The sequence below is a fragment of the Pseudorca crassidens genome, chromosome 2, assembly GCF_039906515.1.
Source record: "Pseudorca crassidens isolate mPseCra1 chromosome 2, mPseCra1.hap1, whole genome shotgun sequence".
In the NCBI taxonomy this organism is placed as follows: domain Eukaryota; kingdom Metazoa; phylum Chordata; class Mammalia; order Artiodactyla; family Delphinidae; genus Pseudorca; species Pseudorca crassidens.
In genome coordinates, this window is record NC_090297.1 from 36,145,577 (window position 1) to 36,160,330 (window position 14,754).

Below are 14,754 nucleotides of genomic sequence, written 5' to 3' on the forward strand. Positions count from 1 at the left end.
AAGAGTGCTTCAAGAAGGATGAAGTGGTCAGCTTTGCTGAATGATGCCAAGAGGGCCCAGACTGACCCCCATCAAGCATGTCACTGGCTCAGCATTTCAGCCTTCATCTACACGTCCCACGAGACAGTCCCTGCCCCACAGTGCTCCCCAGGTGGGTGCTTCCACCGCCATGGGACTTCACTCCAGGTGACAGCAGTCTCTGCTCTTCCACAGTCTTGCCTGCATGACCCTCAGTAGTCCCCATTGAGTGCATGCCCCCAAATCAAGCAGTGAGTAGGGTAACATGAGCAAGTGTCTTTTTTTTTTTTTCAATCAGAGACATCATGTTTGTTTGTACTTGAAACAACAAGAAGGGAAACCTATGCAGTCTAGAAAGGGTTCAGTCATCTGAAAAAAAAAAAAAAGAGTGTGAATTCAGGTGTGACTTTCACACAGATGCTTCCACCTGCCTCCTGATTGGTCTTCTTCATGATGAATAAAGAACAAAATAACACAAAAAACTTCATGTCAGAGTATTGAAGTAATTGGAATAGATCTCATTTCCTTTGGCTGGACAGCATAGTATTAAGTGCTTTCCCCCAACTGGCACTCTAATAAATTATCATTCTTTTTTCAGAAAGCTTCCTACCCAGGTGGCTGAGTTTTTTGTTGCAAAATTAGTTCAGATGGTCTCACACAAAATAATGTTAAATGCTGAGCAAGTATCTCTTGATCTCCAGACTTTCACCAACAGAGGGGTGTAGTATGCACACCTCACAAGGAAAGCAAGGAAAACAACTCAAGTCAAATGCCAGGCCCGCATTCACACAGTCGACCTCCAATGGCAGGAAAACTCGCTATTCCAAAGCTGAGGGGGAGGGGGAGGAGGACCCTCTCAGCAGACCTTGAGCAGACCCCTGGGCCCTGCCTCCCCACAGCAGTGTCTGCTGATCCTGCCCCTCTCCTCCAGAGGGCCCCCTCCCAGACGGCACCGAGGACCAGGTCCACCCTCATATCAGCTCTTCCTTGTCCCCCACTCCCAGCCCACACCCCAGTCCTCCTGATCTCAGACCCACAGGCCACTGGAAAAGCCTTTGGTCTAGCTTCTCAGCTACCTGTGCTATTCAGCTGGTAAACACAGGTCTCCAAGCTACAGGTGAAAAGCTGAGTTCCTCAAGGGCAGCACCTGTGCCGGTGTCACTCCTCACTCTGCATCCGCCCTATCCTCCCACCATGCCGAAGGTGGAAGCCCTTCACAGAGACAATACAGAGAGCCTGGGTATGTGGAAAGAGAGAAAATTGGTGAAAGAACGCTAAACTCTACAAGGAGCTTCACGAAACACCAGGTAAGGCAAAGGAAAGGTAGGTCAGGTAGGAAAGGCAAGCTGACCAAGAGCCAAAACCACGAGTGTCGTTTCTTAAACAGGTTTAGAAGGAAAATTAAATCTGCACCCCCTAAATTAAAACCCACCGTAGCGGGATCTGTGATGATAGCATCAAAGCCCACGTAAACCGGAGTGTCAACCCATTCAGACTGACCAAAGATGGACACAAAACAATTTTGTCAGGATGGGAGCAGATTTCTTTTCTCCAGTGGGATTTCCGCTGCCACTTCAGTCCCCATTTCTCAGTGCCTCACTAATCAGGCCCTCTCCAACAAAACTGATGTGGAAAAAAAAAAGTGATGTGAAGCTGGTTGGAGGGAGAGGGGGGCTGGGAGAGAGGGGAAGGACAGCAACGAGAGGGAACCATGGCTCTGAGAGACTAGAGTGGGAAATGAAAATATTTGCCGAGTTCCTTAGACTTAGTTAAATCTGAAAATGGATGTCAAAATAAGAAGTGAGCCACATACTAACAAGTTGTGGGTGTCAGTTTAACACCACCCTTGTCAGGCTCATCAGCAGGCTTTACCAGGCGTGTGAGAAAGTGGCTGTTCTGACGACAGCCATCTGACGAGAGGCTCCAGGAACATGGAAAAGCTGTGCACCGTCACGCAGCACTACTTAGATTTCCTCTCTGGCTGTTTTTATTTTGTTACACATTTAATTAAGAGGCTTCCCAGCAGTTATGTGGGGTCCTGCTTCTAAAAGGCAGGCACAGAGGTCTCCTCCCCCAGCCACCTGCCACCTGCCACCTCCCTGCTCACTGGCTTTCAGAGCTTCACTGGCCTTCCCGAGCCAGACCCAAACCAGCCACCAAAGTCCGCCAGAATCATCTCTCTTGGAAGCTATGTGGCCTCAAGAATTCAATTCTGCCTACCTCTGAGTCTGCCAATTTGAGCCTCAGTTTTTAATTGTGCTTTGTTTTTTCCATCTATAAAAGGGAGACACCACCTCCTACCCGAGAAGGCAGTTAGGAGGACTGAGTGAAATATAGTATGTGCTCATTAACATCTGATTTCCTTTCATGTGTGATTTGATTCCCCAACCCTATCCCTCTTCTTGATTACGCCAGTTCTCATGAAGATGCAAAGCAGCCTCCCGAGTCACCAAAATCTGTCCAGGGCCTACCGTGCCAAGGCCTGAACCGGTGCTGTAGGCCAGCACAGGCCAGACCCAAGGAAGATGGCATCTCCTCTCCTTCTCATGCAGAAACCAACCAGATGGTCCCCAACATCACGCACAGGAAAGCTTTCATATACACGTACAAGTACACACCACTCACAGCCATCACAGAAGATGCTGAAACTGGGTGTTTGGGACACGAACACATCAAAGAGAGAAAGCCACTGGGAGAGTGGGAGTCTCAGAAGGCTACCTGGAGAAACTGGGCCTCTGGTCTGGGCCACATGAGCCCCAGAACTCTGGGTGTCAGCCTGAGCCCCGCCCCACCCCAGACAGCTTCTCCTGTGCTGGAGCTCCTCGTAAGCCCCTTCCCACTTCGAGCGCTCAAAGCTGCCCAGGATGCCGTAAAAGAGCAACAACAGCCTTCCTCCTCCTCACCTTCTCCGCGGAACCCTCCCCCGACTCAGCTCTGCCTCCAGGCCCAGCCACTGTAATTTCCCTGACAACGAGCGTCAACGGGAGCTCCGGAGCCTGTGGTGTGCAGTCAGCATGCACACGACCTAAGGGCTGAGGGAGACAGGTGCACAGGCGCTTATGTGATCCAGGCCTGCCCTTCCTCCCGCCTCACCTAGAGGGTTGGGTCCAATAGCAGGCTGACAGCCACCTGGGTGCAGAACTTCACCTCAATGCCCAGCATCCAAAAGGCATAAAAAGGATCTTGGTGAGAAAGTAATGCCTGAATTTGTAGGAAATGTCACTCTAGAGCCACGACTCCCCACCCCGGCCAATACCCTACCCTATGTTCAAAAGCTCACACACGCTCACACACACACACACACACACACACACACACACACACAGAGTGCTTGCTGCCACCTTCAGTCACAAAGAACACAGAGGTATCGATTCTATCAATCCTCAGCAAACAGTGCCCCACTACCTCCACCCCGCTTTAGTTCCTTGGGGGCTCTCTGAAGCCAGGTATCCAGGAGGACAGCCAAGAGGCAGAAGTGTCAACCCAGCAGAGGAACCAGTTCTGTCTTCCATAACTGGGGCAGGATCAGGAGACAAAGGAGAAAAAGCAGTGGCGACAAAGGAGGAAAGAGGAGGCTGGTGACCTGGGCAGCTTCCTAGAAGCATCCCTGTCTCATCCTCATAATGGGCTCTCCGTGGGACCGTCAGGGCCTCGTATCCCAGATAAGAGCCTAGCCTAGTATAATGGTTAAGAGAATGGACCCTGGAGCCAGGTTGCCTGCGTTTGAATTCTGGCTCTGTGTGTTCTTGGGCAAGTTACTTAACTTCTCTGTGCCTTAAGGTCTTCATCTATAAAATAAGAATAACAAGAATCCCTAGGGTTAGTAAATGACTTACTATTTCCAAAGCATTTAGAACAGTAAATACTATGTATTTGGTTTAGAAGAAAATTTAAGACCCTCTTTTACCTCCTTCTTTTCAGGGCAATAACATGTAGCTCCACAACAGGATGGGCTGCCCTGGCAAAAGCAAGAAGGCAACAGCAGTACTAGCAGTACTAGCAGGGTACTTGGCCTGTCCACTCCTGGTTCTAGAGGCAGAAGGCAGGGCTCTCAGCCCTTGTCTTGCCCTGCTGACCCCAAAATCCAGGGACTCCCCGACCCAGGTGCCCTGAGGCTTGGACATCTGAGCCTGAGAAAGGCAAAACCTGGTCCCGCAGATTCCAAGCCCTGCCAGCAAAGGAGCCCTGCTCATACTCACATGACTTTTAAGTCCCAGTCTCCACAGGTGACAAAAATTGACTTGACGTTTGGATCTAAGAGGCCTTCCTTCGCCATCCACTCATCGACCCTCTGAAAAGTACACAAGAACAGATGAGATTTTCCTTTTTTTTTCCCTGAGTCTGTGAAGAGCCACACAGTGAAACGCAGATAAGCTGCTTGTAATCAGAGCAGGAGAAAATTGTAATCTTATCCCTCCACTCTGGGGTCTCTGTCTTGACTCAGAACTTTGGAGGCCCTTGCAGGACAATCCCTGCAGGCAGATCCCACAAGCCCAAGTGGTGGGGGGCAGGGGCCCCTCCACTCCCCCGGTGCCTGGCAGCCCACCCTGGACAGGATAAGGACAGATCCCAGTAGGTCAGTCCACATACCTTTGGTCCTCAAACAAAGGCACAGCCTAGCACACTCACAGGCTGTCCTGGGCCACGAGAACAGGCTGGGAGGAGGCCCCATGCAGGGAACTCCAATCCATAGGTTCATTCGCTCATTTATTCATTCCAGCCTCCCATCAAATGTCTACTAACCAAATTTATTAATTTGGTTATTCCCCAAATGAAGGTGAAGTTAATTTTCACCATGAGTCTAGCGGAAGAGGCTCCTCTGCCGGGCTATAGACCCATCTTGACAACTGGGATAGCACTGCCTGCTCCAGTCGCTAGAAGCTCATAAACTGGCCCCAGACTTTGTATTTCTCCTCTCCTGGTTGGGGATTCAAATTCAGCGTAATCTTCTGAAGGCTGAGCTCAATTCCTAGACAGGGAAAGAAACTAATCCTAAACACACTTTAAGTCTTTCTTCCCCTTCATCCGTTTGATCCATTTTATTATTTGCCTCACACTGGAAGTACAAATACTAAAATCAGTATATACCGAGAAAATTATCATAAAGAATTCATGAAGCATTGCCTATTTTTCAGAAGATCCTAGGCATGGGGCAAGAGTGCGGCAGATCACACTGCCGTTCCACTCACACAGGAGAATTATTTTTAAAGGCTATATTGCGTAGTCGTTAGAAACGTGGGATTGAAAGTCAGACACATCTGGGTTCTAACCTTGGCTCTTCCATATCCTGGCTGTGTCACTGATGGGAAGTCATTTAAAAGTCATATAACCCCTCTGAACTTCAGTTTCCGTCATCTATAAAACGAGGTAGGATGACTAACCTTACAGGGTTGTTTTGAGAATTATATGTGATAATGTATTAAGTGCCTACCTAAAAATAGACAGTAGGCTGGGAAGGGGAGAAAGACAGATCATCTTAATACAATATAATAGAGGCAGCAATGGAGAAGTACCCAGGATGCCATCAGACCAAGCAGAGGCAGAGGCTAGCCTCACCTTTTACAGGGAAAGGAGTCAGAAAGGCTTCATAAAGATGACTGAACTAAGGGCTTGATGACAAAACTAAGAGTTTGCTTGACAGCACGGAACACAGGAAAGGACACTCCAGGCAGAGGCAAAGGCTTAGGCACAGACATTTTGTATCTGATTAGCAACTGTCTGTTTAATGTCTGCCTTCCCCACCATACTATCAGCATCACAAAGGCAGGGACTCTTAGCTGTCTTATTCACCGTCTTAATCCCTAACCCAGCACAGTGTCTTCTTGATTAAAATGTGAGTAAGAAATAATGTGACTGGAGTCCGCTGTGATTGAAAGGTAGGGCAGGAACTGAGGCTGGGGGACTAGGTTAGGCCAGATTGTGAAGGGCCTTGTGTGCCCAGCAGGTAATGGAGAGCCCATGGTAATCCTGGGCTCCCTGGAACCGCAGAGATTCGGGAGGCCTGACCCATGCCGAAGCAGTCCTGGAAAAGGGCCAAGGATCCCATCTAGGTCCACGACCACAGCAGCCCTATCTCCTGGGACATCAGGGCCACTCCTCAGTACCGGACTCTGCAGACCCTCTTCACACCAGAGAATCCTCCTCAGCCCAAGGGTCTCCCCAGCAGCTAAATTCTGGACCTTCCACTGCTGAATGGTTTGTCTCCCCAGTCACTCTGGCCCAAACCCTTGCACGACACACACACACATGCACGCACACATGCATCCTTTCCCCAGGGTCACCTAAAGAAAATAAGGCAGACTTTACATAAGAAAAGAGGTAAGGCAAACCTGAAGGTCCCTAAGTCAGCTAATCTCGTTCCAGTTCACTGGCCTTAAATCCCCAAGGTAAGTGCCCCACCTGCTAGGGGGCTCCCCAACGCCCCAATTCCTGCAAGTGGTCCTGGAAAAGAGAGCAGGACAGGACAGGACAGGACAGGACTGTCAGGAGGAAATGCCCAGCAAGACCAGGGCTTCACCATGAGAAGCACTTACTGCTCCTCCGAAGCTTAGGGCCGAGGCCATTCACTCATGCAGCAGATATTTAGTGAGCAGCTTCTGCTACGAGCCTGTCCAGGAAAGTGATGCTTTTGTAATCAGGCCTGTCCTTTTCCTTCCCTTCCTGTTTGAATGGATAAACGGTTGGAGGGACCACCAAGACAAGCCCCAATCAGCCAGCCCTCCTGGCTATTGAAGGTCTAGAGGAATGCAGACTGAGCCCTGCTTAGAACAAATGTGTCAGGCAAACATCTAACTGGCCATCTGCTCAGGGCCTTGCTTAGGACAAGAACTAACTTTTCAGCTCTATAACCAACTCAAGGCTAATGGGAAAGAGTAGAGCCCAGTCTGGTCTCCTTGTCCTCCCGGAGACTTCCTATCTAGGCCAATGCCAGGAATCTCCCCCTCTTCACCCCCAAAGTATGCTGAAATAGCAGAAAGTAGCTTCCTGGGTGAGACTCAGAATCCTCTGAGCATCCTGATCCAGAGCTGGCCTGGGGTCAGCAGGAGGAAGCCTTCTGAAGAACAATCTCCCCCTCAACCAGCGCCACTGTGGAGAAAACTCCATAACCTCGACAGCGCTGGTTTGGTGCTGGCCCAGAATAAGCATCTTCCTCCCGGGATCCCAGCCAGAGACACTCCAGGGAAAAGCTGCCTGCCCCCTTAGCCTTGCTCTGGGATGCTGGCTGGGAGATAGGGAAGGAAGGGTCCCCTCTTTCTCCTTGAGTCTGGGGCTGGAGGGAGCAGTCCAGGCTGAGGATCCCCCTTAGTCATAGGGTGAATCTCCCCACCCAAAAAAGAGGGTCAGCGGGGCTGGGAGACACCTCAGAGCCCATCTTCTCCCAACCCCACAAGAGCCTGACCAGCCACAGAGCCTGGGCCTGCACACTCCCTGGGACAGGGAACGCACTTGGCCACTGGGTGAGCCTAGACCTCTCTCTCTGGCCCTAGTTCCATCCTGAGGAGCCCCAGGAAATTCAGTCTGCATTTCTCTCTCCCATGGGACAGGCCTCTAGGCTCAAGAAAGAGATCTTCCTCCCTCTCCAGCACCCTGCTCCCTCCAGGTGGACTACCTCCGAGGCAGATGTGCTCTGCTATCCTCCCAGACACTCTGCTCTCTCCTGTGATATAGGGGCTGAGCTTTGGCTTTATTGCTCTTAAAGATAAATAAAGCACCTAAGGAGACCCACAGGCTTTTTCTCTTCTCTTCTCCCGCTAGAGAAGGGAGTGGGAGGGGGACCTTTCTCCCTCTCTGAAAACCCCAGGCCCGCGGGGGTGGGAGATGAGCTGAGGCCAAGCACCGCTTCCTGACTCCCTCAGGCTGGAGCACAAGCAGCAGCGTCTTAACCTTTTCCAGCTCCCGGAGGAGAACATCCCAGAAGTGTGGTCTCTGCCAAGGGTTCTAAAGCCTTTAATTTGATTTTCCTCACATAGGCAATTGTTGTAATTATTCTGATTAGGAATCATTACCCAGCGCAGCCTCTGCACCCCTGACAGGCACGATGCATCCAGCGGCAAGCTGCAGTGGGGCAGGCGGGCCGGCCGCACCTCCTGGAGGAGCTGACAGCAAACAAAAGCCATCGATGGGGAGTTCTGCGTGAGTTAATGAAGTGCTCACATGCCACAGGAAGCCAACACTAAAGCTAAACAAAAACACCTCCAGTCCCCGGGGCCAGCCCGCAGTGCTGCAGCTTGGCTCCCCTACTCCCAGCCGCCCAGCGCGGGCTGCCCGAGCCGCCGGAGCCGCCAGCCAGCACAGCCACAGGCCGGGAGCTGGAGGGGCCTCCACCAACCCCCGGTGGCACTCGGACATCTCGTCAGTAACCCTGACGGGAACAGCTGGAGATGACAGATCAATGGTTCAATACTCTCAACAGCATGTCACTGATGTGACAGCAAATGTTATTCTAATCAAGCCATAATCATAGTCAAATTACAGGGCTACGTTCTCAAGAGGGGAGGGAGAGGAAGGCGAGGAAGGCAGCAGGAAAGGGTCAGAGGTCAGGAATTAAAGGTCACTCAACCTACCTCCAGCACTTGCTGCAGGCTTGGCTGACCATCCACCATGGCTTGAATAATCCCGGTGAGCTGAAAGAAAAGAGAAAGAGCCGATGGGTGGAAAACCAGGGCGCAGGGACTCCAAGCTGGACTGGATCCTTTCCTTTCTGTTTTTCTCCTTCTACCGTAAAAGACTCTGACCTGCACAGCTGTAGGCTCCGAACCTGACAGAAGCCTTGGGAATCAAGTTGCCCCACAACTTCCTGCCCCAAGATGGGGGTACACATCCACATACCGACCACGGGGTGGGTCTCAGACCTGTTTCGGCTTTCATTTTGCAGAAAATTTGGTTTTATGTGTCTTCTGAATTCAATAGGCTCAATAACTCCCCCCGAATTACAGTGAATTCACCTCCAAGCTTCTCAGAAGTTCCTGCAGAACTCGGGGAATGCTCACATGGGACCAGCACACTTGGTTCCAAGTCCACCCCTTCTCTGAGCGCCGGTGTCCAGCACTTCCCCCTCTGAAACCAGCAATGGGCCGGGGGAGCCCCCCAGGCATCCACCCTTCACCCCGCATACCTGGGCCCTCAATACCGGCTAGCCAAGCAGAAAACAGGCACCTTTAGCAGACAAAAAAGCCTACAAACCTAGTCTAGAGAATTTCTGACTCAAGGGCTTCCGCTCCACCCAGGTCAGGCCTAGGTTCAAACCAGCTTGTTGCTTTGTTTTGTTTTGAAGTGGAAAATACCCCTCAAGCGCAGACTAGATAGGCTCCCTGGAAGGCTTGCGGCAGGAGGCCCCCTGCACAGACGTGGGCCCAGCTGGAAATCATGGTGGCCAACATGCCCCCAGCCACTTCCAGACAGAGCAGCATCTCAGGCCTGCTTGGAAACTTTTTTTTTTTTAAGTGCGGGGGGGGGGGGGTGGGGTGGGGATTAAACTCCAATTAAACTATAATTGCATTTAATGAATACCAAATACCCAACTCACAGAAACCGCTGGCTCTAAGAGGGAAGGTTATTTTCTCATAGCGACTTACATGGAATGGTAATACACACCTTTTAGGGAAGAAATTTTCATTTTAAGAACGCTGAGTTCCTCTAGGTGGGTTTCTGTAGTTCATCAAGTCATTATTAGGTGGTATTTTAAGGAAGTGTAAGGACACAGCCACTCTATTTTATATTCCAGAAACTGTTTTTATATTAATCTGTATTTTAATTGGGTAACAGCTGCTGCCTACAGACTTCCCATGGTCTAAAAGGAAAATAAATTAGAAAGATTAACTACACTGTTGTTTTGCGAGGCTTTAACCCACAGCATGCCCACCCGGCTGGCACCTCCACACCCTTTCCTTGCTTGGGAGACCAAAGAACTGCCCAGCAGAGGGAGGGCCTGAGCCAAAGAGAAGAAAAGGTGGTCGGTCCCCTGAGGGCTGGGGGTGGGGATGGGGAAGAGCCCAGGGTCTGTAGCTTTCATCTTGGAGTGCTAAGACTCCTCCTTTTATTTAGTCAACATCTACTCCTGGAGAGGCTTGGCCCCATTCTAGGAAGCGGGGATCCAGCAGTGGAGAAAAGCGTGGAAACCCTGCCCTTGTGGAATCTGCGTTCTTCTTGGCAGCCCCGTCCTGGCCCAGTCCAGCCAGCACCCAGAGCCTGTTGGCCTTCCCGACCCACACACTGAGCAGGAAGGGCCCTGCGTTTTGTCTCAAGCAGGGGCCGGAGTCCAGAGTAGGCCTGTTGCCAACTCCAGGTCCAAACAGATGACTGGCTGGCACCCATGCACCTACCACTGCCCTTTCTCGCCCAGCTTCTCTCCTGCTCAGTTCTCCCAGGGCCAAGTCACATCCCCAAGCCTGGAGCTGGGGCTTTGGGTCAGGACTATCCTGGAAAAGAGGGCCCACAGCCATTCTTCTCGGAAAGCCCCAGGGTCTGTGTACAGTCTCATGTCCAGTCTGAGTTTCCTGGGGCAAGGTTAGGTCTACTCCTTCTCTTGGCTCCCACCAAGTGTCACTCAGATGAACACTGAAGGGCTTCCAGAAAGTCTCGCTTACACAGGAAACCAATGGCACCCTTGCCAAGAACCCTCCCTCCGTGGAGATGGGACTTAGGTCAGCACTTGTGTACAAGGTCCACAAGCACCTTCCCTGGGCCCCAGGAAAAGCACTACACCGAAAAGAAAAACCGGAGCGCTGCTCTGCAGGGTCTCTCACCACAGACTAGGCCCACCTCTTCCCACCCTGGGGTGTGGTGAGGGTGGGAGCCTCCCGGATCCTGGGGCTCTCTCACACTCCTCTCCAGGGCTCAGCAATCCCAGAATCATTCAGCCTGGGAGGAGCCTAGTGAGCTCAGCTCCCTCCCTCTCCATGCTTCCCAGACCACCATGTCCAGCAGGACATGACTTACGGCTTACAGCTGAAGGACTTGAACTCAACCCCCAAAGACACAGGGGCTGGAGATCCTTTCAGGGGCAGGCCTCACTCCCCTGCATTAATGCCTCCAACAATGGACCACATCTTATCAGCTCTGCCAAGGCACTGGATGAAAAGGGAATGAAATCTTAAAAGTCAGTCCCTGTACCTGATACTGACAACCTGTAAGACTTGTACCACAAACTGTGAGGAAGAGAGACAATATAATAAAATAAATACTGGGAAGTTATACCTTATGCCTAACCTAAATCTTTCATGCTGCTCTTTAAGCCCATTCCCACTTGGGTTAATATATGTTTGTAAAAAGCTTTCACAGCCTCACAATGAAAGGTACTAGAGCAAAGCCAAGTATTTATTAAGCTGAGAACCAGGGCTCACAGGCTAAACAGAGCTCAGAGACCTTAACCACTTAAAGCAGGAGAGGTGAGAGGAAGAATTAATGTGTGCTCTGTGGCTCCTTTCACTGAGGGATTACAGATTAACTCCCGCTTCTCCAGACTCAGAAACCACAAGGCGAGGAGCTTTTGACCCTGACTGATAACATGGCTGGTTACTGAGATCCCCTCCCGCACAAGGGCTTTGTCCAGGAACGAGCTGGCTTCCTCATAAACACTGGCAACTACACGAAGCAGCCCAGGACACTCGGTGCCAATAGCATGTCAGCATCCAGTGCTTTCTCCCTTCACAGTTTATCTCCAGCACAATCGTATTCTGACACCAAGACAGTTTGTTGATTACATAAGCACTTGTCTCTGGTGTGCAATCTGATAATCAGACCCACTCTTTCTCCTCAGACAAAGAGACCAATAAATCTCACCCTTTATAAGTACAGGTGCAAGACAAAGCCCTTTACTGGCAGTTAGCAAAATGGGTATTTTTCCTGGTTTTTTTTTCTCACAATGACAACAACAACAAAAAAGACTGCACATGGTCAGCCCAGCTGCTAGAGACAGAGATCTGATGAGTTGGAGCTGATTCTAGAGGTGGTAGGGAAAGGAAAGAAACACATCCCATCCTATCTCTGTCAGAACCATGTCTCCAGACCAACTATCAACTGGAACTAAGAAAGGACCTCAAGAAGGCTAACAACATGTTCATTACACAGAGCAAGTAAGAGTGTCTACATGTGGGCTGCAGACTCACTCAAGGCAGAATCCCTCTTCCTACTGCCCAGCACTGAGCCTGTCTCTCTCCCAACACAAGCATGTGCTTGTGCATGTACACACACAGTCAGGGTTCTTAAAACACTTCTTGTGCAAGAGAGAAAATCCTACCAGAGGAGCTGCTTAGGAAAATCTGGAGGTTTTTGTTTCTCACACTTACTAATGAAAGATTCCTTCTGGCCATAATGACCTCCCTCCCGACCCGCAAAGGCAACCACCGCCAGATTGGATGAGGTCTCAGAACGACAGCCCCGTCCCGTGTCCATGCCTCTCTTTGCATTACAATCCATCTAGTATGAAGGTGGGGCAATATTTAGATGATCTGAGGTTTTACAAAGAAGACGTTACTTACTCAAAAGAGCAACTCAGCAGTACAGCTACTCTGAGGGGAGGCAAGGTGTGGTTGAAAAACTCCTTGACAATATTCACTCAAGGGACATGTAGTTTTACTTGGTGCCAGGCCCTAAGGATGGGACCGAGATGGATCAGATCTAATTTCTGCCCTCAAGGAACTCACAGTCTAGTGAGAGAGGATAAATGACTGCAGTATAATGTATCTGACTGGTGCTACGCTGGGGTGAGCACAGCCCAGCCTGGGCTCAAGGAAGGCTTCCCAGAGAAGGTGACCCTGAGCAGGGTGCTGGAGGACAAGTAGGAGGGTGGGTGCAACACAGAGGCAGAAAGACCATCGCGTGCAGAGGCAGACTGAGGGAAGTGAAGGGGAGACGAAGCAGGGAGATCTGAGGCTGGATGCAAAGGCAGGGACCAGGCCAGGGAGAGTTCTGAGCTCTGGAAGCCCGAGACAAAATGGCAGAATCCATACCTACAGCACAGCCACAGCCACAGCCTCACTTCAGAGCAGGCTTCGTAATGAGGATCCCACACCACCAAGCCTACTACCCTCCAAATTATGTATGTGTGTCCTTGGGTGAAACTTTCTACAAAAAAGAAACATCTTTCATCAAAGTCTCACAATCGGGACTTCCCTGGTAGCGCAGTGGTTAAGAATCCGCCTGCGAATGCAGGAGACACAGGTTTGAGCCCTGGTCCGGGAATATCCCACGTGCCGCGGAGCAACTAAGCCCGTGCACCACAACTACTGAGCCTGCGCTCTAGAGCCCGCGAGCCACAACTACTGAGCCCACATGCCACAACTACTGAAGCCCGTGCGCCTAGAGCCCGTGCTCTGCAACAAGAGAAGCCACCGCAACGAAGAGTAGCCCCCGCTTGCTGCAACTAAAGAAAGCCCGCACACAGCAACAAAGACCCAATGCAGCCAAAATTAAATAAATAAATTTAAAAAAAAAAAAAAAAGGCTCACAATCCTTCCTCCCCTTCCCCAAAAGAGAAGCAGCAGCCGCCCTGCTCTGAAAAAAAACCCTTTTCCCAATATTCTCAATCATCCATTCCTGCCCAGGGCTGAGTTCCAGCAACGCTCTGCTCCATTCCTAAACAAGTAGCAACTTCCCCAAATTTAGGCCTGCCTGTCTATGCCAGGCAGCAAGCTGGAACTGGAGCCCCCAAGGGGGAGGTCACACATATGGAAGAGGAAGAAAAGGATAAGAGGACATTACACTTTCAGGCCAGTGGAGGGCTCAGGTATCTGGCTGGTTTAAGGGAAGTCTTCCCTTCCCTTCCCATAAGGAAGGGGATTTTCATCATCATTAAAATGATGATTTTTTTCAAAAGGGGCAAACAGGACAGATTAGCACCCCCTAGTGGTATAGGTAATTCCCAGGGGAAAGAGGGAAGGTATGTACCTCTTGACCCCAGAGGAAGCAAGAGCCTCAACATCATTGGTTGGAACAACAAAAGGCTTGAGAGACTAGACACCTTGGCAGATGGATGCCTACAACAAAAGGCCCACCTGAGTCACTGGCATCCAGCCCTGGAGAGACCCTTAAGACTCATATTTGGGCTAAGTCAGTCTCAGAGCCCACTGAGCACCCCCAGCAGTGCAGGCAGGCCCTTCCCCAGCCCCTTCCACACCAAAGGGATTGTTTCGGGATTACTCAAGAACTTCTTTCCTCCTGTTTCATTCATATGAAGAAAGTAGGTCTCTAAATGAAGGCACAAAGTCTCTAATGTATTCTCACCCCAAATGCTTAAGACTCCAAAAACGCTCATGTTTTCCCATCACCTCTACCACACACACTTGACCGGTGATTCCACCACACACAGCTTGTGGCTACCACAGAGTAAATAACACAATGCACCGCAGGGAAAAGCAGCCATAGAAGGCCTCTCCATAGAGTCCTGGGAGCCAGACTCTTCAGGGGCACCTCCTCTCTGCCGATGGCTCTTTGAGCCTCCAGCAAGCATCAAGATCTCAGTTAGTCCCGGTTTCACAATCTGTGAAGTGGGGCCATACTAACCTGTTGGCAAGGTGGCCGAGTACAGAACCAGCCTAGGATAAGGATAAGGACATTTCAGCCTCAGCCAGGCTGTCCTCATACCCCACTTGGACTGCTCTTGTCTTTCCTCAGTGATAGCGCTGTGCTTCCCACAAATTCAGCCAATGCTTCACACAGGACCACTTTGCTCAAGCACAGAAAAACATCACCAGAAAGCTAAGAAAGCCTGAACATAACCTCTGCTTCCAAGAAGCT

At 50.7% G+C, this 14,754-nt stretch overlaps 1 protein-coding gene across 8 annotated transcripts in view; it reads right to left on the reverse strand.

The window, feature by feature from the left end:
* The window catches only part of ERI3 (ERI1 exoribonuclease family member 3), a 129,190-nt gene that overhangs the window by 80,714 nt on the left and 33,722 nt on the right, over positions 1 to 14,754 (reverse strand). For all 8 annotated transcript variants that reach the window (XR_010940809.1, XM_067725876.1, XM_067725880.1 and 5 more), the window contains 2 exons: positions 8,583 to 8,642; positions 4,218 to 4,309 (listed from right to left, as the gene is read on the reverse strand). Coding sequence is in view for 7 of the 8 variants with exons in the window: in XM_067725876.1 (XP_067581977.1) it covers positions 4,218 to 4,309; positions 8,583 to 8,642 (152 nt within the window). In the remaining variant the exon portion in view is untranslated. The remainder of the gene's footprint in view (positions 1 to 4,217; positions 4,310 to 8,582; positions 8,643 to 14,754) is intronic.